Genomic DNA, 24,830 nt, shown 5'->3' with positions numbered 1-24,830 from the left:
GGAAGCCCCTCCTCCTTGTGGTACAGGGGAACTAAGGTCCCCGGGCCCCCATTATCCCTCCTCCTGGGCTAGGCGCCCCCCCTCCTTTCACAGGTCCTTCCACATTCCTCCAGGCAACAGGAAACCCCAGCTGCAGCCCAGACTTCAAACAGCTCCTCCCTCTGGGCAGGGGGTGTGGGAGGAGAGGCCAGAGGCCAGAGGGCAAAGGTCAGCTTTGTTCCTGCTGGAGGTGGTGAAGGACGGGGGTGGGAGGGGGGATGGGGACACGAAGGGGGCAGGGTAGGACCCTTGACAGCCACACTGCGGGTGTGAGTGTGTGTGAGTGTGTGTGTGTGTGTGTGTGTGTGTGTGTGTGTGTGAATTCCTGGGTCTGTCAGGGTACATGTGGTTCTCACCATCAGCCTGTGTCTGGAGGTAATTGTATGTCCTTGGTTCCCTTGGGCTCACGGGTCTGCCTTGTGCATCTGAGTTTATCAGTATGGATTTGTTTGTCTGTGGGTGCTCAGCCTGGGATCTCACTGACATGTTTGTAGGTGAGATCACATGTATCGATATGTATCATTCACAGATTTGTTCAGGGCTATGTATCCTCCTATTAGTATGACCCGGTGTGATTCTTTGCATCAAGAGGGATCTCCTTCTCCTGCCCGCTTCCCCTCCCCTCCTTCCTCTGGTCACAAGAGGGTTCATTCTGAAAAAGGAATCTGACTTTGTTACTCCCCTGATCAAAATCCTATGGCTTCCCCTTGTCCAAGGCTTGCAATCCCAGCCTGAATGCATGGCAGACATGACCCATGCCTACCTGGCTCTCTTCATCTTTAGCCACTAATGCCCCTCAAATTTCACACTCCAGTCACACCTACCTAATTGAAACTCCCCGCACAGTCCTATTTCCTGCCTCTGAGCTCACTTAATTCTGTCAAGTCTAGAATGTCCTTCTCTTTCTTCTTTATCAAGCAGACTTTTACTCCTTTTGCAAATCTCCAATGAAGCAACACCTCCACTGAGAAGCCTTCCAGACTTTCCCCTGTCCAACTGGGTTAGGACCCTCCCCTGTTCTCCCACACGCCCTTTATTCTAATTTTCAGCCCATTCCGGTCCTATTCACCTCACCGCCATTAAACTGTGAGCTCTGAGAGCAGGAACTGTGCCTTAGCTCCGGTCCTGTGGTGGGAAGTTCCTAAAGGGACCTAGTCTTCCCATCCCAGGGGAAAGTTTCCTGGAGTTCTTGGTGTAGTACCCAGAATGGACACTAGAGGGAGTATGGACATCACTGCAGGACCATCCAGGAGCTGGGGCGTGTGTGTGTGTGTGTGTGTGTGTGTGTGTGTGTGTGTGTGTGAGAGAGAGAGAGAGAGAGAGAGAGAGAGAGAGAGAGAGAGAGAGACAGATGGGAAGGGGGAGAGGAGAACTACTGGAGTAGATAATAGGTCCACCCAGCTCAGTACGGGAACAATAGGATTCAGGATAGACTCCCCCCCAGTAAGTCCTGCCCACACATTTCTTCTCTTACTTTTCTCCACACTCCATACCCCTTGGATTCCTGACCCTTCTACGTTTTGCCTCTGACATTCCAACCTTCTTCCACGCTGCATCTGCACCCTCAATCCTCCCATACATAACTGTTTGCACTTGCCTGACTTGGCCATGCTCTACGGTATCTCTGAGCCTTTGCACATGCTGTTCCCTCCATGGGAGATGATCTCACCTTCTGGCTGCTTCATTGGGCCGACTTTTCTTTCACATCCTCCAAGAAGTCTCCCCCAGCCTCCACTCTGGCCTTGCCCCCTAAGTGTTGTAATGGTTTATTGTTTTGCCTCCTGGACAGGACGAGCCTACAGGAGACATCAGTAAATGTGTGCAAAATTAATAAATGACTTGGTTCTCTTATGAATATAATCCTATGTATATATATGGGGCTACTCCAGACCCCTGTCTGCACCATGCTCTCCCTGAACTTGACTCTGGGTTAGTATTATATGTTCCCATGCTGCTCCATCAAATAAGGAATAAATATGATACAGTGCGATGCATGAGACTTTGAAGTCCATAGGCTAAAATCCTGACTCTTATCATCCAACTGTGTCACCTTGGGCAAATGTTGTAGCCTCTCAGAGTCTTCATTTCCTCTCTTGTAAAATGGGAATAATCACCCTTCTGCACTCCTTGTGGTGAGGATCAAATTAGATGATGCATGTGAAACACCCAGCATTAGCCAATTAGGTATCCTCCTCCCCCACCATGAACTTGGAAATAAAATTGCCCTCTGAGTCTTAAGCCAGTAAAATCCACACAGCATCACGGAGGAGAAGAGCCAGGTGGGGGAGTGAATGAGGCGAGAGATGGTTTTGTAAACGACTGAAGAGTTTTGTGAACAGTGGAAACCGCAATCAAGGTGACCCGCCTGTAATCTCAGGGAGGCAGGGCCAGGATGTGATTGAAATTGAGAAAACAGAGGCCTAATCAATTGCATTGTGCTCTATCAGAAGGGAACAGAAGGATGCACAGGAAAGGGGGTACAAGGGAGAATTCATTTGGCTGCACCAGAGGGAGGGACAGTAGATACAGGGATTCCAGGCTCTGGTCTCTGCTGGGGAGCACCAAGGGCCTGGTAAACTCCAGGAGGCTCACTATTCTGCTGGGCCTTCATTTGAAATAAATAGGATAAGTAATTTATAAATGGACGTGACAAAGAGGGTGAACATGAGTTGAACATTTTATTGTCCTTTCACAGAGGAGGAAATTGAGGCTTGGAGAGATTAATAATTTGCCTCACTCACAAGTGAATGGTGGAGGCAGGTTTCACACCAGGCATTGCAGCTCCAGAGCTGTGCAGTTATCTGTTTACTCCATGGCAAGTGGACACACTGGCCTCTGGCTTCTGTGTCAGGCTCTTGTGAGTTTAGTCAGCCAGAAACAGGCTCTCAGAAAGCCATGGCCCCTGAGTTCAAGTGTGCAGAGAGCACAAATGTACAGGGCTCCCACCCCTCTGACCACCTCTCTCAGCAGCCAATTGGCCTCTTCATCTTACTGCTCCCATGCAGCAGTCTCCAACACAGGGCTCAGCGCAGGAAACTCCATCTGCATTGGTCACCTTGTCTCCTTTCCTTAGGATCCTCAACTGGAGGGATTTCTGGGAATGTTTCTACCAATATCTAGAGGGAATATCTAGAGGGAGAAAGATCTTCTAAATATCTACGTGGGGCAGATAAGATCCCTTCAAAGACTGAAGTCTAGAAAGATCATGGTCTTTGGTGTGAGACCTGGGTTCAAGTCCCAGCTCTGTCACATGCACCCGGCTGACCTTGATACATCATGTAACCCCTGAGCCTCAGTTTCCTCATCTGTAAGTGGGGGCTGGACATAGAACCAGACTCAGGCTGGTCATGGAACCAGACTCAGGATTAAATGAAAAGATGAATGTAAACACATCTGGCATGCAGCAATTAACAAGTGAGTTATTATTACTATTTCTCCCCAGCCTGGTTGTGAACTCCTCTGGGACAGATAGGTCTTGTTGGAGTTTGTTTTCCTGGGGTCCTACCTACCAAAGGGCCCTTCCCAGAGTTATGTTTAGTAACTGTTGGCCAGTTGCAGCAGTGATTCCTAGCTCCCAGACTCTTCCCCACCACCCTCCCCCAGTCCATTCCCTTAGGAAGTCAGGGGTCTGTGATTTCCTGATGGGAGAGGTGGGAACCCTTATTCCCTGTTACTTTTGTTTCCGCTTGGAAGCACATCACCTGCCAGAGTCTCTCAAAGTGGCAGCAAGGGCACAGGAATATTCTTCATTGCACAGGTGCATGGCAGGTTGTTTAGTATCCCCAATCCCTGCCCACGACATGCCAGTAGGAGCCCCCAATCCCTGTGACCAACGAAAGTGCCTTCCACCCTCTCCAAAGCCCCTTAGGGAGCAGAGTTGCCTGGAGTGAAATCCAATGAGGTAGACTAGCTCTCAGACCTCTCCTTTCCCTTCTCTTCTGTCTTTTTTTGAGGAGCTGCGGAGAGTCCTCTGTGGTCTTCCCCACTGTCCCTGTCAAAAGAGGCCTAACAGGTTATGCTCTTCTGCCTGTGATGAATGGTATATCTGCTGAAATCAAGTAGAGAATTAGCAGACCCACTGCACATAGATTGAAAGCCACTTTAGTAATGAAGGGGGACATTTTGATCTCTGCCTGCCTATCTTCTGTATCCATCTCTCAGCTTGTCCTAAACTCACATGGGGATGAGCATCAGGAATTCTGAGTATCCCAAAACACACTTTGAGTTCCCTCTGTTCAGTAGGCATTAGGGTACTCTCTTACCTCTCCCTCCTCCCAGCAGCCAAAGCAGTCACACTCCCCTTCCTCTGGCCACCATTTCCCCTAACAGAAGGGATTTTTATGGCTCAAGGATTCATATTATCACCTTTCTTATTTACAAAAAGCAATAAACACACAAATCATTCAGAGAGGTGGTGAGCCCTCAGCAAGCCTTCCCTCACCCTGGGCTTGGACCTCAGTCCTGGACTACAGTGTCCACCCAGCAGGAAAGGGATCCAGCAAAAACTTTCCCTGTCTTGCAATTAACAGACACAAGAGAATTGAGTAGGAGGTAAATTCAGAGTGGGATGGGTAGGGTAAAAAAGCAGAGATAGGAGGTAAGTGAGGGAAAGGATATACAGTTTTATAAATAACTAGACAAGGTCTGAGCATTTCTTTTGGGGGAGAGGTGGGAAGAGAATCTGGAGGTAGGCGCCTAAGTGGGAAGAGGAGAAATAGTGCTTGGAGCCAGAGTGAGGGATGATCTCTAAGCCTCTACTGGCCCCATCTTTAAAATGAGTGGATTGTTGCCCTAGAGGGGCAAGCAGGTTGCTCTGAAATGCTAGGACCCTAAAGGGTTCTAAGCCTGGGAGCTTTGGGATCAGAGCCCTGGGGATTGGAAGGGATTGGTGGGTACCCCAGAAAGGTGGTTGATGCCCAAATAGGCTATGTCTGATCCCCAGGCTGGTACTGGGGTTCTGTAGAAGTGAAGTAGTCTTCAAGGAAGGACTGCAGGTACTCGAAGGTAGGCCTCTCCTCTGGGTCCAGACGCCAGGTCTGCTCCATGACTTCATATAGGGATGCTGGGCAGCCTGGGGGGCATGGCATGTGGTAGCCATGCTCCACCTGTTCCAACACTTCCCGGTTATTCATGCCTGGAGGGTGGGGCTTTGTCACTCAGGGGGCCTAGTCCCTCTGAAAGAGGCAACCAGGAAAAGCCCCTCCATGACCACCCACCCTTCCACCTCCCCACCCCAGCAAACCTGGATAGGGGACTCGGCCCTTGCTGATGAGCTCAGTGAGCAGAATCCCAAAGGACCACACATCTGACTTGATGGTGAATTTGCCAAAGAGAGCAGCCTCCGGGGCTGTCCACTTGATGGGGAACTTGGCCCCTGCAGAGATTGGGAGAGAAGGGAAAGGTATTGGGGAGGTCCCTGGGGATAGCTGGATTAAGAGAATGGCATGTTGGGGCACCTGACTGGCTCAGTCAGAAGGGCATGTGACTTCTGATCTTGGGGTTGTGAGTTTGAGCCCCATGTTGAGAGTAGAGATTTCATGAATAAATAAACTTAAAAAAACTCACAAGCCTGAAATCAAGAGTTGCATGCTCTTCCAACCAATCTGGTTAGGCGCCCCTGCCAGGCACTGTTTTAAAGTGGTTTACATACATTAACTCACTTAACCTTACAAAAAGCCCGTGAAATAAATATTATTTTTATTATTATCCCCATTGTACAGATTTGGAAAAGGAGGCACTGACTAGTTAAGTAACTGGCCCAGATTACATAGTTTATAAGTGGCTAGGATTCATTCCCAGACATTCTAGCTAGACTCTATTGTCTTTCACTTGAGAATTATAGCAATGCTTGGCATATAGTAGGTGCCTGATAGATATCTGTTGACTTACTTTTGTCTGAATATTTTCATTTTATAGATGAGAAAAAAACAGCTCACAGAGGTTAGGTGACTTGCCTAAGGTCACTTGGCTAGTAAGTAGAGGAGTTGGGATTCAAACTTAGAGTGGCCTCTTATACTGCTTCAGGATGGGAGTACCCCAGGTGGTCTAGGAGTAGGAGGAATGGTTCCAGAATATGTGGGACCCCGTGGCAGCCCCTTGGTGCACTGGGGAACTCTAGGAAGGTGAGGAGAGGCAGGGCACCTTGCTGGGGATTGTACTCATCATCCTCAATGAGACGAGCCAGCCCGAAGTCAGCTATCTTGCACACCAGTCGTTCCCCAACAAGGATGTTGGCTGCTCTCAGGTCCCGGTGGATGTAATTCATACGTTCCATGTAGGCCATGCCCTCAGCTACCTGGGGGGGAGGGTGGGGGGGGGGAGCAAGGTATGGACAGATGGGAACACCATGGCTTGTACATGAGATCACTTGAAAACCCCACTTTCCAGATGAGGAGACTGAAGCTCAGAGAGGAGCATTGCCCTGCCTCAGGTGGCACAGATGATCCAGTGGATGGGACTGTACTTCCAAAGGGGCAAGTGTTTAAGGGCACAGGGGTTTGCGGAGGTTAATAGGAGGGCAGTCTGAGATAAAGGCTGCTGTCCCAGTTTACCTGGGCTGCCATATCCACCAACTGAGGCAGTGTCAAATCCTGGCCTTTCCGGTCCTTGAGGAACTCCAGCAAGCTACCTGAGGAAAGGGACTCAGAAAATCAGCAGCAGGACTACCCCCAGCTCCAAGCCGGCCTTCCCTCGCTTGGCCCCGCCCCCAGCCAGGTTCCTTCTCACCCAGCTTGGCCCCGCCCCCTGGCCCCAGCCCTGTCCCTTAGACCCGTCCCCACTCGGGATCCAGCCAGCTGCCTCAAACCCTCACAGATCTCGCCCAGGACCCGCTCCCACAGACACCCAGACTCAGCCCACAGCTCGTTTCTTCCCTGCCTCCGTCCCCCTAGACACGCCCCACTCAGACTCCGCCCCAGATCCTCCCTCATCACAGATTCGGTCTCCGCTCCCCAAAACCCCACCCACCAACTGACCACCCCGCCCCCAGCGACCGAGGCTCCGCCCCCAGCCCCGGCCCCCAGCCTTGTCTAAATATGGGCCCGCCTCCACTCTCAGGACTCACGTGGTTTCCCTCACCCCGGCCTCACTCTCGGACTCTGCCCAAAGTCCCCGGTCCCATCACAGATCGCCACTCGGGTCCCTCCCCCGAGACACCTCTCTGAACACCCCCAGACTCCGCCTCCTGACCCCGCCCCTCACCGTGGCACATGAACTCGGTCACGATGTAGATGGGCTCCTGCGACACCACGGCGTACAGCTGCACCAGCTTGTCGTGCCGCAGCAGCTTCATGATCTGCGCCTCCGCCAGGAAGGCCTTCGGGGACATGGTTCCCGGCTTCAGCGTCTTCACCGCCACCTTGGTGCTGCCGTTCCACATGCCTGCCAGGTGGTCGTGGTTCCTCAGCACCCGCTCCCGGTGGTCCCAAGCCCGCGCCCCGCCCCCGGGACCTCCGTACCCAGCCACACGTCCCCGAAGCAGCCGGTGCCCAGCCGGCGCTCGAGCGCGATGGAGCTGCGGCTAATCTCCCAAGCATCCTTGGCCAGGCCCATTGTCTGCGGCTTCATGGTGGTGCAGGCCACCGAGAGCAGGTGGCAGAGCCCGTCGTTCACCTCTGGCGGGGGGTGGGGGGTGGGGGGGGTGTTGCAGGTCGTGGGCAGGCCAGGACGCCCCACCCATTCCTCATCCTGTCCCAGGCGAAGCCCTTCCCCTGCTCCCCTCCCCCATCAGTGGAAAGGAACTAGGCCACAGGGGAGGTCACACGCCGGGGCCAAAGGCAACCTGACCCACTGAGTAGGTGAACATGTTGGTGCCCAGGGAAGGAAGGATGACCCCTACAGGGTTTGGAGTCCTCTCCATAGGAGGTGGCCTCCAGCTGGGCCTTCAGGGTTAAGGTGGGATTCTGACAGGTAGAAATGAGTTGGGGATTCGAGACAGTGGTGTGGACATGAGGCCCTCGCCCTTCCCTGCACCTCACCTTTGGTATTACTAAAGCAGAAACCTGGGCATTGATTCCCAGCTTCCTCTCAACCCTACAGCCCATCCTCCAAGTCAGGTCTCTTTGGCTTCCTGCCCAGCTAGACATTAGGGGGCGCCCTTCTGACGTGGACGTCTCACACCTGTTCTCTCTGGAATCCTACAGAGCAGGATCCTGGGCTGGGAACCCAAACACTTGGGTTCCAGTTTTGCTCCAGCCACTACTGCTTTGGGAACCCCTTTCCTTCTCTGGCCCTAATTCTTAGTGGGTTAGTTCAGGGACCCAAAGCACACACCAGCCCTGGAAGCCAGCCCTCACCCATGTAATGCTGCACCAGCTCCTGCACCGAGTGGAACTGGGCCCGTGTGGTGATGTAGTAGCCACCCGTGTCCAGTTTGCGAATTTTGTAATGCTTCACATGGTCGCCTCTGGTCTGGTCCCAATCCCGGATGGACAGGGAGTAGGCACCTGTGGGCAAGGGTTGTCTTCGAGTCTGCTTTCCTCCTTGTTCTTTTTTTTTTTCCTCCTTGTTCTTCATTTTGGAGCCTGAGACACCCAAATGCCTGGGGACTCAGAACTTGGATGGCCACATCCCTTGAACTCGGTCCTAGTCAAATCTCTGAACCTCCACCCCTGTCCCATCTGCCCCCCACTCCCCCATGACCCAAGCCCCTCACCACTGTTCCTAGCCCCACCCTAACAGCTGAGCTTCCCATTTGCCCCTTCCCAGGCCCCCACCTTTGGTAGTCTCACTCTCACGAATAAGAAAGGCCCCCCGGGGGTTCCCGGGGGAGAGCAGCTGCCTCTCAGCATCCTTCCTCCCGATCTTTCCAAAGTACCACCTGTTGGGAAGGGCCAGCAAGAGTCAGATACACCCAGATACACCCAGTTCAACCCACAACTCAGCCTCCTGGGGAAAACCACCTCACTAGCCAAGATTCAATTTCCTCAGTGAGGTGCACAGAGACCAGGAATGTGGAATGCTTGGCTTGTGGTAGCCACCCAGTAAAGGTTAGACTTCTCTCCACTCTCTGGGTTTCCCTTCAACTAAAATCATTAGGACCCCAGTCACTAGTGATCTCATCAGGGTGCTACCAGTTTCCGAATTCATCTCACTACCGCTCCTCCAAGGGCTCATTTTGCAGATGTGGAACTTGAGGCTCAGAGAGGAGAAGTGACCTTCCCTCAGGACTGGTTGATGAGGTCTACGTGAAATGCTTTACCTCCCAGCCTAGTTCTTCTCCCACCACCTAGGCAATCTCTCAGATCCTTCTCCCCATCCATCCCTACCCCCAAATCCTTTCCTCCAATGACTTCCAAACAACAGCCTTTCCTGCTTCTCTTCCCCTCTTCATGACTGCTCCTGCCTGGCTCTGACTGCTGGTTTTCCTCCACTCCCTTTAACTTGGATATTCATATAAAGCTGGACTTCAACCTCAGATGTCAGGCATTCCTTCTTTGTCTTGGATATTTTTCCTAAGACTGAACTGTAGCCTTAAATCAACTGTGAAAATACACTGGGAGAACCAGAGTGGCCCCACAAGTGCCATAGAAGACTCAGATGTCCTTTGATTACAAAATTGGCCAATCTGGGGCACCTGGCTGCCTTCAACTCAGGTCATGATCTGGAAGGTCCTCAGCTTGAACCCTGTGTCACTTCCTGCTCAGTGAGGAGTCTGTTTCTCCCTCTCTCACTCTGCTTCTCCCCACTAGCTACCCGACCCCCTCCCCACTAGCTCTTATGTGTGTGTGTGTGTGTGTGTGTGCATGCATGTGTGTGCATGTGTGTACTCTCTCTCTCTCAAATAACTAAATAAAATATTTAAAATAAATAAATAAACAAACCAGTCTACACCTGGGTACTGGGCATAGTTTGGGGGACAGGAAGGTACTGGCAAATAGAGTGTCCAGGTGGGCAGGCAGGATGGGGAAAGAGGAACTGTAGAAGGCCTATGTAGACAGGACACATTCCCAAGTTTTTTCAAAGCCGTGCCCCCACCCATACCCATGGGAGTAGTTACCTCCTTAATAATTAATTTAATAATAACAGTACTTATTTTATGGCATGCTCTGCTTTAAAACACCTTATATTCATTTAGTTCTTATAACAACATTGTGAGGTAGGTCCTATTATTAACCTCCATTAGACAGATGAGGAAATTGAGATACCTAGTGGTTAAGCAACTTGCCCAAGGCCACACGCTCTTAAGCTGTGTTGGCCAGAATAGGAACACCAGTTGTCGCTCAATGGCCTGCAGTCTTAACCACAACGCTGCTCTTAACCATGGCACTGCAATGAGTGTCTCTCAGAGCTTCGTGACACTGCTTCTAAGATGTGGACACAAGCATGAACCTCCCACACCTCCCACCTTCTGCATCATCACCCTTCTCTTTTCCATGACTCCTACCACTTTCTCTGGATGAAGGCCTCACCTCCTCTGAGCTCAGGACCCCAACTACTTCCCTTCGCTCAGGGACACCTCTCCCCTACAAACCAGCCCCCACCTGCAGCCTCTCCATCCCACCAACCTCTACATATGCCCACATTTCTTCCTTCCCCCCAAAAAAACTGTTCTAAGCCCTAACTTGCCATCAACATTCTGTTATATCTCTCACCTTCTCTTCACTTGAAAAAGCACTTCACACTTGGGTCTTCACTTCCTCACCTCCTACTCCCTCCCAGGCTCTGCTGTCTGGCCTCCACCCCCACTTCACACAGAGACATCTCTCACCAAGGTCACCCCATTGCCAAATCCAGTGGCAGCCTCTGACACTCCCTTTCTTGTTTCCTGAAACCTCTCCTCCACCCTCTTGGCTGTTCTGACTTGGCTTGGCCTGGTTTCCTAACGGCAACTTCTCTTTCAAGGCAGCTTTCTCCAAAGTTGAGTTCTAGGGCCAATTTCTTTCTCACTCTCCTCCTCTTCCTTCACCCTCCTGTGCAGCTTTAATTGTCACCTCCATCCTGGAGACTCCCAGATTTCTACGCCAGCCCAGTTGTGCCCTCTGCAAGAGCTACAGCAAACAAAGAGCCTTAGTGCCAAGTAGGAAAAGATGCCCTCTCCTCTGGGCTAAGTCAGCAGCCTGGCCCTCTCATACGAAGCACAGCCTAGTCCAATTCCTGGCAGTGTCCTTCACCTGGGTGTTCTTCTCTACAGACCTCAACTCAGCAAGTCCCCCACCAGAACCCAGGTATCTATACCTGCTCCTGTGTTCCCCACGTTAGCAAATGACACCATCACCCACTTAGTTCCTCAAGAAGACTTTGGATCACACTTAATTCCTCCTGTTCCTTATAACCAATGGCAAATTAGTAACAAATCCTGGTGACTCCTGCTCTGCAGTCTCTCCGATCCATATATATATATAATTATATATATATGTGTGTGTGTGTATATATATATATATAATTATATTTATATATATGTGTGTATATATATATATATATGCACATAGATAAAAAAGTTTTTTATGAGCCTCAGTTTTCTCATCTGTAAAATGGGGACAAAATATCAATGGTGTGACTGTAAGAATTAAATGACTCAAGGTAGGTAAAGTCCTTGTCGTCATATCTCAGGTTATAATGGTACACCACGAATGATGATTCCCTGCCTACTGAACAGAATGAATTCTTTTTTTTTTTTTCAAGATTTTATTTATTTTAGGGAGAGAGCAAGAGAGAGTGTGTGTGTAAGTAGAGAGAAGGGCAGATGGAGAGGGACAAGCGACTCTGCTCAGCTAGGAGCAAGACTCAGGGCTCTACACCAGGACCCTGAGATCATGACCTGAGCTGAAATCATGAGTCAGATGCGGGGCACATGGGTGGCTTGGTCGGCTGGTATCTGACTCTTGGTTTTGGTTGGGGTTGTAGTCTCAGGGTCATGGGATCCAGCTCTGAGTTCAGCCATGAGTCTACTTCTCTCTCTCTGTCTCTCCCTCCCTCTGTCCCTCCCCCTGCTGGTGCATGCATACACTCTCTTTCTAAAACAAATAAATGAATCCTTTAAAAAAAAAAAGAGTTGGATGCTTAACCAACTGAGCCACCCAGGCACCCCTTTAACAGAATTAATTCTAAGCAATATCCCCTTGCATTTGTGTAGCATTTTTACAAGTTTTAAAAGCTCATATGCTGTTGTTATCACTGAGTCAACATGTATAATGCATAACAAGTGCAGCCAGACCTATCTGGGTTCAAATACCAACTCCACCTATTTACTAGCCATATGAGCTTGGGTAGGATATTTCACTTCTCTGTGCCTCAGTTACCTCATTCATAAAGAGAATAATATTAGTTCTTAACTCTGTTAATGCACAGAAAGCACTTTGAATAGTGCCCAGAACATAATACATGCTACATAAATATTAGTTATTGTCATAATCATCATTATTCTCTTCTCTTATTCTTACAATGACCTCACAGAATTATAGGTAAGAAGATAGGCTCAGAATGGGGCTGTGACTCAGAGGTGGCCTTGGATTCCAGAATCCTGTCCTGTCCATAGGGATTGCAACCTCCCACTCCCACTACTCACTCTTCAGCCTGGATAGAGTCCACAGGGGCCACGTAGTTGCTGGGAATATAGCCAGTTCGTCCGGAGCTGAGAGACCGAGCTTCCCACCAGTCACCCTCACTGCAGGCACAGAATGCAGTGGGTCAGTGGCAACCCAGCCCCCTGGAGTACCCTGGGGCCAGGCAGGGCCTTGTGAAGGGTCAGGTGGAGACTAGCCCTGCCAGCCCCTCACCTTGGACACACACACACACCCCTCCAGGGTATTGTCTGTTCTGCTCTCAGCCACTGATGCTGCCCCAGGAAACTTTTCCCTGCAGAAGCAACATGTCTGGGGACATGTGGGCCTCCTGGCTTTCTCCTTTGGCTCCTCAGCTGGGCTGGGGTTTGGATAGGCAGTGGACAGCTAACTCAGTCACTTTGTCCCCCACTGAAATCTTCCCCTACCCCCAATGATTTCCATATTTCCTTCTGGATAAAATCTAGATTCTTCAACATGGCTTAAAAAGGCCTGCAGAGGGTGGCCCAGGTGGCTCAGCAGTTTAGCGCCGCTTTTGGCCCAGGGCCTGATCCTGGAGTCCCGGGAGCGAGTCCCACTTCGGACTCCCTGCATGGAGCCTGCTTCTCCCTCTGCCTGTGTCTCTGCACTTTCTGTCTCTCATTAATAAATAAATAAAATATTTTTTTAAAAAAAGGCCTTGCAGAATCTGTTTCCACCCACCTCTCTAGCTTCTGGCCTCTCCACTCTACACCTCATACCTTATGATCTACCTAGACTGAACCATTTGGTGGTTTCTAGAAGTCATCCTTTATTCTCATTCTCTCTCACTCTCTCTTCCTCTTCTCCTCACTTCTTGTATGTATTTTTCTAGTCTCGCCTTAGAAATCACCTCCTCCAGGAAGCCTGCCCTGATCACTAGCCTTAAGACCATAGTGTCTTTTCTGGGCCCATATGTCCTCATGTTCCCCCCTACATAGTAGCAATTACTCTGAGTTGTTATTGTCATATATCTGTGTCCCCAACTAGACTGGAGCTTTCTGAGGGACTAGGTAGACTCCTTTCTGGGTCCTGCTCCCAGCCCAGGCTGTGTCCTGAGCCAGGTGGCCTGGTTACTTACGTGTTGTTCAGGATGTGGAACTTCTCACCCTTGGTGAAGGTGAGGTCATCCTCTGTCCGGGCCTCATAGTCATACAGGGCGATGAACAGGGTCACCCCAGTCCCTGCAGAGTCAGGGCTACTCAGCAGAGTAGGGCATGGGACAAGGGGCTCCAAGGGGCCTGAACCCCCAGAGTCTTGCTCCCCAGCCAGGTGCTGTGCCTCCCCACAGCTGCGGTGCCTGGTTCCCAGAGGCTTTTGGAGTCCAGTGGATTTCTGACTTGGGTTTCATAGCTTGGCTCCCCATGGATTCAGGGCACATGCCTTCCAGCTCATCCCTCCCACCCTGGGGAGTTCCCAAGTCACCCATTCCTCCTCTTCTCCATCAAGACTTCCCACCCAGGCCTGTCATCAGGGTCCCTATCTCAGATGGAAACAGAGCTATGTCTTCCCCTCAGACTGGGATTTCTGAGGTAGGGCCGTACAGTTTCCATCTGTGGTCTGAAAGTGGGGCTGTGTCTCCCACGTCATAGTGGAGCCCCCTACAGCTGTCTCCTTCCCCCCAGGTTCTTCCAGGGTCCACGCAGCGTCTGCCTCCAGCCATGAGACTCACCTGAGATGCCCCTGATGGTGCCCCCATCGAGGAAGGTGGGGTTGGTGGACTGAGTGGGAAAGTTGTTGTAGTTGGGGATATGGGCAAAGGAGGACATGCTCCGGGCCTGAGTAGGGTCAGGGCCATAGCGGTCCGCAGCCCCATTGCCCCTGAATTCCCCTTCCAGGCCAACATCGTCCTTGAGCCCTGGCTCCGACTTCTTGCAGAACACACAGCCCATTCCAGGTGCCCTGCTACAGAACGGGTATGCCTCACTCTGGGGCCCCTACCAGATAGGCCACCCTCGCACACTCACACAGGCATGCAGTTTCCCCTCTCAGGGCCTTCCCTGGTGAAGGATAAAGGTGGGGCAGGGCCACCTTTGGGTCTACCTCCCAGCTGCCTGAGTATGTTTGGAGGGAGGATATATATCCTTAATGGGCTGGTTTTCAGCTTTGGGATGCTGCTTGTGTTTATTTATATATTTCTGCCTCCTATTACTTCGATAAAGTTGTGTTTTTGTCACTTCTTCAGAGTGCTTGTACATGTGCGTCTTTTGTGTGTCTCTAAGTATTTGTGAGTTTGCCTGTGGGTGTGCCTATGTGGGTGCAGCCTTTTGTGGATATTTGTGTGTCTGTGTGAGTATACAAGTGTGGGTGGGTACGTGTCCCTGTGCACGTGGTAGCTCTGTGTGTTCATGTCTTAGGAGCATATACGTATGTACAATGTTGCCGTGCAAGTGTATCTGTGTGTTCCTGTGTGTGTGCGCGCATGTATCTCTGTGCGTGCAGCTGGTCTGTGTGAGTAGGTGCCTCTGCATCCGTGTGTATGACCACATGCATAACCCTGCGTGGGATCCTACAGGCCTGTCTATGCATGTGTGTATCTGTGCATACAGGTCTGTGAAAGTATGTGTCAATGTCCCTGTGTATGTGTGCGTGTAGCCCTCCGTGTATGTGCATGTCTATGTATGGAGACATGTTGGTGTGTAAGTGTGTGTGAGGGCTCCGTGTGTCTGCACCTGGAGATTCCCTGCAGAGGGGGATCAAGGCCATTTCCTGTTGTGGGTCCAGCCTCTGGCCTCTCAAGCTGCCTCTTTGTGGCTCCCCCATCTGTTACCTAGCAACAGGGCTCTTGTAGGAGGAGGGAGCCTTGCAGAGTTGTGGGGCTCAGGAAGGCCACCCCACCCCTTTTCCTGACCCTGAAAGCCTTCAGCCCCCTCTCTCCCCACTCACCCCTTTGGCTCCTACTCCTGGGTCAGTGGGGCTGCGGCATGGTCCTCGGAAGGGGCCAGAGACCTGAGGGCGAGAGAGAAGGACATGAAAGATGAAGGCTCTGCCAAGGTTCCTGCAAGCCAGCTGCCAGCTTCTGCCCTCTTCAGGAAGCCAGGCCTGGGCTCTGTCCCAGCATGACTTCTGCCTTCTTTTTCCTTCCCACCGCCCCTGGCAAACTTACATGTCCACCCTCACACAGGACACACTACCCACACCAACTCTCTCACACTCATATCCACCTGACACACCGACTCCCTGACACACACACCCCCCAGCACACAGTCACACACCAACACCCACAGCATACATTCGCATGAGTGTGCTCACCAATAACACCAACACGCTGACACAAACTAACTCTCATGCAAGTCCAAGCTCTGCCGCCCAGATACACGCACACATACACAGGCACACAGGCTGCCTGATAGGTTGACAGACTCATCCTCACAATTTTGTGTTAGGCCCACCTCTCTCATTGGATTTCTGTCAAGCCATGCTCAGCTCACTCACAGGCCCCTCAGTCACTGGCTCCTAAAAACCAGCCCTTCCTTCTCATGCTGCCTCTGCTCCCACCTGGGCTCCGTAAGCTCCAGCAGTCCCAGGGTTACATCTGGTGGCAGGCTGAAAGTGGACACCTACCTCCAGAGCTCGCTCCTAATCCCACACATCAGGTAAAGGCCCAGATCAGAAGCCAGGGCCCCCAGGATCCCTTGGGGAGGAGCCCCTCCAATGAGCCAAGACTTTTCCGATAGTGATGTCCTCTGAGCAATGGGGCAGGCAGATCATTGAGCAAGGGCTCCCCACACCCCATCAGAAACTCTGCCATTGCAACACTTAGAGAGGAACTGCTGGGGAGAGGGCTCAGTTTCTTAAGATGTGAGAGGAATGGAGAGTTGTAGGGTGGGGCTAACCCAGTGAACCCTGATTTCCCCCAGAGGGCTGAGGAAGGACCCTTTTGACAGGTGCTCCCACCTGACATCTCTCGGCCCCCAAGTCCAGTTCCCGTAGGGACATCCTCCTCATCTTCCCTCCAGGTCCTGCCCCTCCTGCTGAGGATACTCACCTCTTCCAGGAAGCCTTCCTGGCTCCACCAGATCCAGCGCTCAGAGGATGGCTCTGTCACATTAGACCCACCAGCCCCTCTCACTCTTCACTGTAACTGTTCTCCCATGTGTGTAGGGGGGGTGACACCCATCTGGCAAACTGCGAAGCAGGCTGTGGTAAGAGCCCTAAAATAGCCTGTGTTCACTAAGCCATTGCCGTGCTTCTCACCTCAGGACCCCTCCCCTGGGGTGCAACCACTGTGTCTGAAAGTCTCCAGGACACTGAGGGTTGGTTGGGCCTGAGGAAAGAAAATAGGTGGAGGTGGGGGGCATCCCGGACCTGGGAAAGGAAGGGATTTCAGGCACTGAGGGGACAGATGGGGATAGGATGAAAACAAAGGTTACAGGGTGAGAATGGAGGTTTTCTCACAGAAAGACACAGACCCATCTCAAATGGCACACAGGGCCTCCACCCAGATCCACACAGCCCTCCTGACATTCTTGGATACACACATTACCTCAGCTCCACACAGCACCTCACAGAGACTCTGAGCTCCTCTATACACAGACATCTTCAAATACCCACATCCCCACATACAGACATCCCCGGCCCCCACCCACCTACACACATGCACATACACACACCATACACACAGCCTCTCCACGAGAACAGCATATACAGGATTTTAGCACTTACCAGGTGCCAGCCACTGCATTAAACACTTTATATATATTACTGCATTTTATTCTCATAACAACACTCTGACCTATTATTATTGCTGCCTATTACTATAAGGCAACTGAGGCACAGAGAGTTTTAGAGCCTGGCCCAAGGTCACATACATAATGAATCCTGACGTTTGGCTCTAGAATCTGAGCCACTTCTCTCCCATGCCTGGTCACAGACACGGATAATTACAGCCATTCCTGCAAGCATGCACAGATGCACAGAGCCCCCAGAGGGACACACAGATATATACAGAGCCCTCTGCTGATTCACAGACCCACACAGAGCACCTCTCTATAAGAGACACAAATGTGTGCAACTTCTTGGGTCCCCACATAGATACGAGGTTGCCACTTCCTAAAATACCCGGATAAATATCACAACATTTTTAAAATTTTTTTAAAAATATTTTATTAGTTTATTCATGAGACACAGAGAGAGGAAGAGGCACAGGCAGAGGGAGAAGCAGGCCCCCCATGGGGAGCCTGATGTGGGACTCGATCCCAGGACACCAGGATCATGACCCAAGCCAAAGGCAGACACTCAACCACTGACCCACCCAGGTGTACTTTAATTCTTTTTTAAAAGTAGGCTGTAGGGCAGCCCGGGTGACTCAGCAGTTTAGTGCCCCCTCCAGCCCAGGGCATGATCCTGGAGACACCGGATAGAGTCCTGCATCTTTGAGCTCCCTGCATGGAGCCTGCTTCTCCCTCTGCCTGTGTCTCTGCCTCTGTCTCTCTCTCTCTCTGTGTGTGTGCCTCTCATGAATAAATAAATAAAATCTTAAAAATAAATAAATAAAAATAAAATAAAAGTAGGCTGTAGGCCCAACGTGGGGCTCAAACTCACAAGAGATCAAGAGTGGCATGCTTCACTAACTGAGCCAGCCCGGTGCCCTATCACAACATTTTTAAGGCAGCCTAATGAGATTCCCAAGTTCTGCATGCCTGGAATGGGGGTGGAGATGGTTCAAAAACTGTGAGCCTCTGAGAAGGAGCCAGAGGGTTCAGTGGGCTGAGGAAGAGCTCTGGGCAGCGTGGAGAGTGCAGGGAACAGACAGTAGGGAGCAGCTCTTAGGACTTGGCACTCCCAGCCTCATGGGGACTGAAGTCCAGGGTTAAGCATGGCTGTCTGGGTGCCAGCATGCAGAAGTGGTTGGAGGATATGGGTGAGGGGGGTTGGGCACAAGGTCTGGCACCTGCACAATCCAAGGCATTGAGGGAGACACGCAATATGTGACCATACTCATGTGGCTCTGTCAGAGGAAAGAGAGAGATGGGAGAGACAGAGAAAGAGAAGACAGAGACAGAGATTGAGAGATACAGAAAGGTAAAGAGTGAGACAAGTACAAAGAGAAACACAGCGTGGTGTGCTGGCATACTGATTCTCAAAATGAAAAAAAAAAAAGGCCCTGATTTGTAGCATTTGCTGATTTCTGTTGTATAAATATTCCTACCATGGCTGATTTCAAGTAACTGAGGTGACTTCTTGGACACTGGGCTGGGAAGAGATTCACACAATCAGCTCCCCAGAGCCAGGACTAGCTGGCTCCAGCAGCTCACTGTCAGGAAGGAATAAAAAGAGGCAAATAGAGATAAAAACGAGAAACAGAATGACAACAGAGAGTGACAGAGACAGAAAAAGAGATAGGGAGAAATCAGGAGAAACTTGGAGAATTAAAGAGTCAAAGGCAGAGGAGAAAAGGCAGAAGAAGCGGGTTGGGCTCAGGTGTTTGCAGACAGCCCCCAGGACTCTTCCTCTTTGCCTCATGTCCTAAGTGGTTGCCTCCCCTCTTTGGAGAGTAATTTGACTTCCTAGAAGTCTGGGTGCCAATAACTATGAGTTTAAAGTTTCTAATTTATAAAATACTCAGTGCCTGGCATTATGCACGCATTCCCATGCATGATCTCATTTAGTTACCCGAGGAAATAGGTTTTATTACTACCCCCTCTTTTACAGATAAGCAACCCAAGTCACAGAAATGGTAAGTAACTTCTCCAAGACCACACCGCAAGTAAGAGGAGGCCAAAATGCAACCCCAGGGGCCCGGGGTGGCTCAGATCATGATCCCAGGGGCTCCCTGCTCAGCAGGGAGTCTGCTTTTCCCTCTACCCGCCCCCCGCCCCACTCCTGTGAGTGCTCTCTCGGGCTCGCTCTCTCTCACTCTCTCTCATAAATAAAATCTTAAAATAAATAAAACAAAAATGCAACCCCAATCCATTTGGCTCCAATCCCACAATAAGCACTCTTCTATTTTGTAGCCCCTGTAGAAGCAATAATGTGTGTCCCTCTGAGAGGTACAAGGAGCCAGGCCCTGTGCTACATGCTCTAAGTCCTCATGATAGCCTAGAGAGGGGAAGCCTGGGTTCTCTCAGGCAACTGTGATTTTCATAGCCTTAGGATCTGAATCCAGGCCTCTCTTTCCTCAGAGCTGAGCCAGCTGCCTACTAACACCAGAAAGGAAGCAGCTCAAAGAGTGGCCATAAGCATTCTGGTTACTCAGGTTCATTCTGGTTACTTCAGGTCCAGAGTTCAGTTCACACCATGGCTGTGTTCTTCAGAGCCTGCACAGATATTTAAGAGTATGTCTCTTAAATATCTGGTTGATAGGAGTTAGTTTCCATAGCCTCATCTGTGTCAAAATCAAGTGGTAGGTATTAGAGCTGAGGTCCACCCCTGGACCAGGGTGCTCCTGCCTTCAACATTTCCCTCTGTGTAGCCTTACCTAGCTCTGTTCTTTTACTTTTTTTTTTTTTTTAAGTAAGCTCTATGCCCAACATGGGGCTTGAACTCATGACCCCCAGATCAAGAGTCGCATGCTCTACCGACTGAGCCAGCCAGGCATCCCTGTTCTTTATATTATATTATTAGCTCCGGGACTCTAGATGAATGATATAAGCCCTCTGAGCCTCCGGTTTTGCATCTGTACCTTCTGTGCAGTTGCTGGGAAGGCTTGAAGAGATGTGGCTTTTACCCAGTGTGCAGTGGCCAAGTGAGGCTGAAAACCATAAGCAGCAAAGCTAGAATGCCCCCCATCCAGGGACCATTTATCAGTTCATCTCCTTCTTGTGTGTAGAAGGGAAAGAGACTTGCTCGAGGTCAGACAGCCACAGGGGATTCAAAGCCAGGACCATTAATTCAGGTCCAGAGTTCAGTTCACACCGTGGCTGTGTTCTTCAGAGCCTGCGCAGGTCATGCTGTCTCTGACTAGTATACGTCATATTTCCAGCCCATGGCCAAGTGAACATGCCACTCCTGCCAAAGGGCAGCTGGCCACTCAGCAGGGAGCCAGCCTTAGGCCTAGCCCTACTCCTGAACATAGGAGTCCTAGGCCCACCCATTCTTTCTTGAGGTCCATGCTTCCCGAAGCCATGTCAGGGCTTCGATGTAGACACAGGATGTCCTGTTCCCCCCTAACCCCTGCCAAGTGTCTGTGGAACCTGGAGACAGATTTAAGCTTATTTCTATGCAGCCTGACAACTAGCTTGAAACATTGGGGAAGTCGGTTCACCTCTCTGAGCTGTAGTTTCTTTGCCTTATAGAAAATAGGAATATAAATCTCTACCTCATGGGGTTGTTTCGGAGCATCAAATGTGAAAGCACCAGGCACACAGCTGGTGTGCAGTGAACTTTCACTTCTGCTCCTTTCCCTCGAGGAAGGCCCCTCCAAGGCCCAGGGAGGGGGAGCAGCAGGGTGGAGAAGAAAGAGAAGTTCCCAGAGTGAGGTGGGAGGGCTGAGCTGGTTAGGTCGCTGGGGGGATTTCAGAAAGAGGGAACTGGGACTTTGGGCAGCAGCAGGAAACCACCATCCTGCAAGAGTTCCGGCTACTCTTCAGGGCTCTGGGCTGGCCAGGGGCAGGGCACTGCGCCCCATCCCCTCACCAAGACTGGAGCCCTCTGACCAGAGGCTTTTATCTCTCATTCGCAGAGGCCCTCTGTCCCTCACTGAACTCCACTGTCTCTTACTAACCCTCATCTCTTTCACTGAGGCCTCATCTCTCATTGAACCTCTACCCATCCCACACCATTCTTTCTTGAGGCCTTATAGCACCCCAGCCCTAACACCCAGGCCCCAAGAAGACATTCCCGAGTCTGACTCTACCACCAGGTGTGGTGGGGGCATGTGAGAGAGGGGCCCTATCTTTGCCACACTAGCTTTATCCTCCACATGATCCTGAAGGTGTCAGCTGAATTTTCTCCACTTGTGTGGGGTCATGGTGGTTTCTCATCTGTTTCTGAAAACCCACCCACCAGCTTCTATTTCAAGGGTCTTCAGGGATTCCGGTTTTAAGGAGATGGGAGCCATGGGTGGTCCAGGGAGATCTGAGGGAATAGGAGTCTAGATTCCATGATGTGGTCAGACAGGAAGCCTCCTCCCCTGGTTCCACCTTATACCAGGTCAAACCTTCAAACCAGGTGGTCTGCTGGTATGCTTGGTGCACAAAGGGCCCTGGCTTCTCCTTCTCCAGCTCTGGGGTCCCCCTAACCAGCCTCCCAAGGTCTGGCCACTTCCTTTGCCACATTAGCTCCAGGTGGCTGTAGAGAACGCCCAAACACCCACACAGCTGCTCGTGCTCATTCACTCAAAGCCCAAACCAGACTCACAAACACTGACACCTCGCTCATAGCTTCAAGCCCACAGGGTTCATGCAGCCCATACACTCCCCACCTTCTCCGTCAATTCGCCAGTCACCCACTCCTCTTTCCACAAGGCTTCAAGGGATTTAGTAGAGATGAGGAGGGATCTCAAGCTTCGGTTCCACCTACTTCTTTCACCACATCACGGGCAAGATGCCCTGGATTCCAAGTCCCCACTTCTGGCCCTATCAGCCCTTGACTGCTGAACCTCCCTCTTCCTATCTGTGAAGTGAGAACAGCTCTGTTCTCCCACCACCACCACAGGGGAAGGATGCCAAAAGACTCAGAGGTCACTGGGTGTGGTACTGTAGGGGTTGAGGATAGACCCTCAAACCTGTTGACTTTCCCAGGATGGGACTTCAACAGATCCACAAACATTTATTTATTAGATGTCACTTTGTGTGCTGGTCCTGGAGGCCCTGTCAGGCTTTCTGTACCCCCTCCATGCTTTTGAGAAGGTGAAAGAAAGGATCCCTCCAGGGCAGTAAGAACTCTTAACCCCTCCAGGACACTCTGCAAAAAGTGCTTTCTAAAGCACCTGATTCTGGGGATTTGGGATGGGGTGGGGGATAGGGGCTGAGTAGGGGCAAAGGTAATGCCCCCCCCCACCTCACTAATTACAGGCCCAGAGAAGGCCTGTAACTTGTCTAAAGTCACACAGCAATCAAGGGCCCCGGGCTGGCTAAGTCCCTGCGACTGCAGAGCCTCCCCCCAGGATGCCTGAACACTCAGCACCATGGCCTTACTCCTCTGTCCAAAAGCCTACCCCTGACTGAGGACCCCCAAATGGGGGCGGTGGGGGTACCAAGGGGGGCTGCGTGGGCGACGTGCCCAACAGCAGCGGAGCTCGGGGCTCCGGCTCTCCACCCTCTGGTTGCTACGGAGACAGCCTCTCCGGGCAATTGCGGTCAAAAGCAGGATTTCCGTCGGGGCTGCCAGCAATTCCCGGATCCCAGGGGGAACGTGGACCGAGGCCGCCACTGGGGGCGGGAAGGGGGCACCCAGAGAGGCCCATCCCTGCGGAGGGCGGGGACTTCCCCAGGAAGCCGGGACCCACGCCTCTAGCGCCTTGGAGGAGTCCCCTCGCCATCCGGGACCCGCCCACCAGGAGGGGAAGGGAGGGTGCAGGTGGCGGCAGTTTGGGCAGCCTCCCCGCCCCACCGGGCTACAGGCTTCCCTGCGACTTCTGCTCTTTTGGGATAGGGGACTTCCTGGACCCTCGGAATTGTTCTGCATCCTGCAGAAATGGTTCTCCTTGACCTCCTGCAGCGAACTCCCTCACCTGGTCCTCCCCCCTTACCCTCTTCCAGAACCCTCAGCTTCTCCCCCATCCTCCCTCTCACGGCGCCCTCAGCTTATTCTCCTGCCCCTCTGGGGAGGGTCCCCTTGGTCCCTCACCCCTGACTCAGCCCCCTTCCCAATTTCTATCGATTCCACTCGACAGGTTCCCTCCGCTTTCCCTACCAGACCTTTCTAGGGGGCCGGTCCCTTTACTCTGCTTCATCGTATTCCTCCGGCCCCCTCCCCAGGGATTGTCAGTCCCCTTCTCCAGGTGTCCTCCGGGGGTCCTTTCCGGGGCGAGGTCCCGGCTCCTCCAGCTCCGCCCTCCGCCCCCCTGCAGTCCCCCCCCCCGGGCGCCGCGCGGCGCGTCCAGCTGCACCTGACGGCCGCCTACCTGGTCCCCGGGGGTGGGGGGGGCCGCCGCCGACGGACCCCAGGCGAGCCGGCCGGGCTCCCGGCAGCCGCGAGAGCCGACGTCGTGGGGGGCGGGGGGCCCCTGGGGCGCTGCTCGCCTCAGCCCGCCGCCTGCGCTGGGCCGGGAGGAGGAAGCCGCCTGGGACTTCTCTTATTGAAGCGGTGCGGCGGCGGCGGCGGCGGCGGCGGCGGGGAGAGTTCACAGTCACGCCCCAGCCCCAAGCCGGCTGCCCCAGGCGGGGAGGGGCCCTCGGGATCGCAGGCCCGCCCGCTCCCACTGCCAGCCTCCCCCGGTGCCTCCCCCCTCGCAGCCCTGAACGTCTCTGCCTGCACCCCAACTCCCTCCCCCCCCACCTGAACCCCCAGCGCAGCCTTCCCAAAGGTCCCCTCCGACGGGGCAGGTTCCTCAATCCCAGAAGCACCTGCTGTTTTAGATCGATTGGATTTCAGGTTAAGAAGCAGCTTTTCTCTAGCCCTGAAGCCCACCCCCACCCCTTTTTGCAGCTGGGAAAACTGTGCACCAGATGCGGGCAGGCCTTACCCAAGTTCTCCACAGCCCGTTGGCTTCAGATTGCTGTCACCAGAGCCACTGAAGATCCCTGGTCTCCCTCAGGAGCTGGACAAGTGGGGGGCACAGGGATGTAGGACAGTGGGGAGCAGCGGGGGGGACTTTTCTCTCAGGAGACTGCTTTTGAGAGGAATCAGCCCTCAGGCCACACTGAGGAAGGAGAAGCTGTCAGCCTCCCCCCCTACACCCAAGATTTAGAGAAACTAAGCATCATCCTTTAACATGGTTCCCCTAGCCTATGGGACTAGGAAGGATCCCTGATCCACACCCACCCACCCTCCCCAACCTGGAGTTCAATCCTACCTCCCACCACTGTTACTTCAGCTTTTAACCAAGGACTAGGAAAATCCCTCCTCCTCTGGGGAGGAGGAGATGTGTGTGTGTGTGGGAGGGCTGTTTGGTGGAGAAGTATGTTTATTGGCATATGATGGGAAAGGAGAGAGGGTGTGTGAGCACAGATGTGTGTGTGTGTGAGTGATTGTAGGCAATGAAATTGATGACTGCAATTTTGTAATCAACAACTGGGACACGTTTTACAGACACATGTGTTTTCTATGTATGAGCAGGGATGTGTGTGAATGTCCGTGTGTGTGTGTGTGTACTCATGTGCACGCCTGCTCAGGTATGTCCCAATATGATTGTGAAATGTAGGTAAGAATGCGTTTCTCTCAGGAAAA

At 52.2% G+C, this 24,830-nt stretch overlaps 1 protein-coding gene across 6 annotated transcripts; it reads right to left on the bottom strand.

Moving 5' to 3' along the window:
* Positions 1-2,698: 2,698 nt before the first annotated feature.
* On the bottom strand, positions 2,699-24,492 carry FGR (FGR proto-oncogene, Src family tyrosine kinase). 6 transcript variants are annotated; one of them, XM_072750596.1, is made up of 14 exons: positions 24,457-24,492; positions 24,127-24,201; positions 15,444-15,506; positions 14,230-14,462; positions 13,639-13,741; positions 12,545-12,643; positions 8,754-8,857; positions 8,334-8,483; positions 7,497-7,652; positions 7,240-7,419; positions 6,591-6,667; positions 6,181-6,334; positions 5,282-5,413; positions 2,699-5,173 (listed from the first exon to the last, which is right to left on the bottom strand). In XM_072750596.1, the coding sequence occupies exons 4-14, from the start codon at positions 14,447-14,449 to the stop codon at positions 4,965-4,967; spliced, it is 1,584 nt and encodes a 527-aa protein (XP_072606697.1). In that variant the 5' UTR covers positions 14,450-14,462; positions 15,444-15,506; positions 24,127-24,201; positions 24,457-24,492; the 3' UTR covers positions 2,699-4,964. The 6 variants fall into 6 exon arrangements, with proteins under 6 accessions (XP_072606697.1, XP_072606699.1, XP_025870296.2 ...); XM_072750598.1 differs by lacking the exon at positions 24,457-24,492 and having other exon boundaries at positions 14,230-14,459; positions 24,127-24,432; XM_026014511.2 differs by lacking the exons at positions 24,127-24,201; positions 24,457-24,492 and adding an exon at positions 23,566-23,741.
* Positions 24,493-24,830: the final 338 nt, after the last annotated feature.

This window comes from Vulpes vulpes, chromosome 2, assembly GCF_048418805.1.
Source record: "Vulpes vulpes isolate BD-2025 chromosome 2, VulVul3, whole genome shotgun sequence".
NCBI lineage: Eukaryota > Metazoa > Chordata > Mammalia > Carnivora > Canidae > Vulpes > Vulpes vulpes.
Note: the sequence above shows the minus strand (reverse complement) of the source record. Positions and strands in the feature narration are given on the sequence as shown.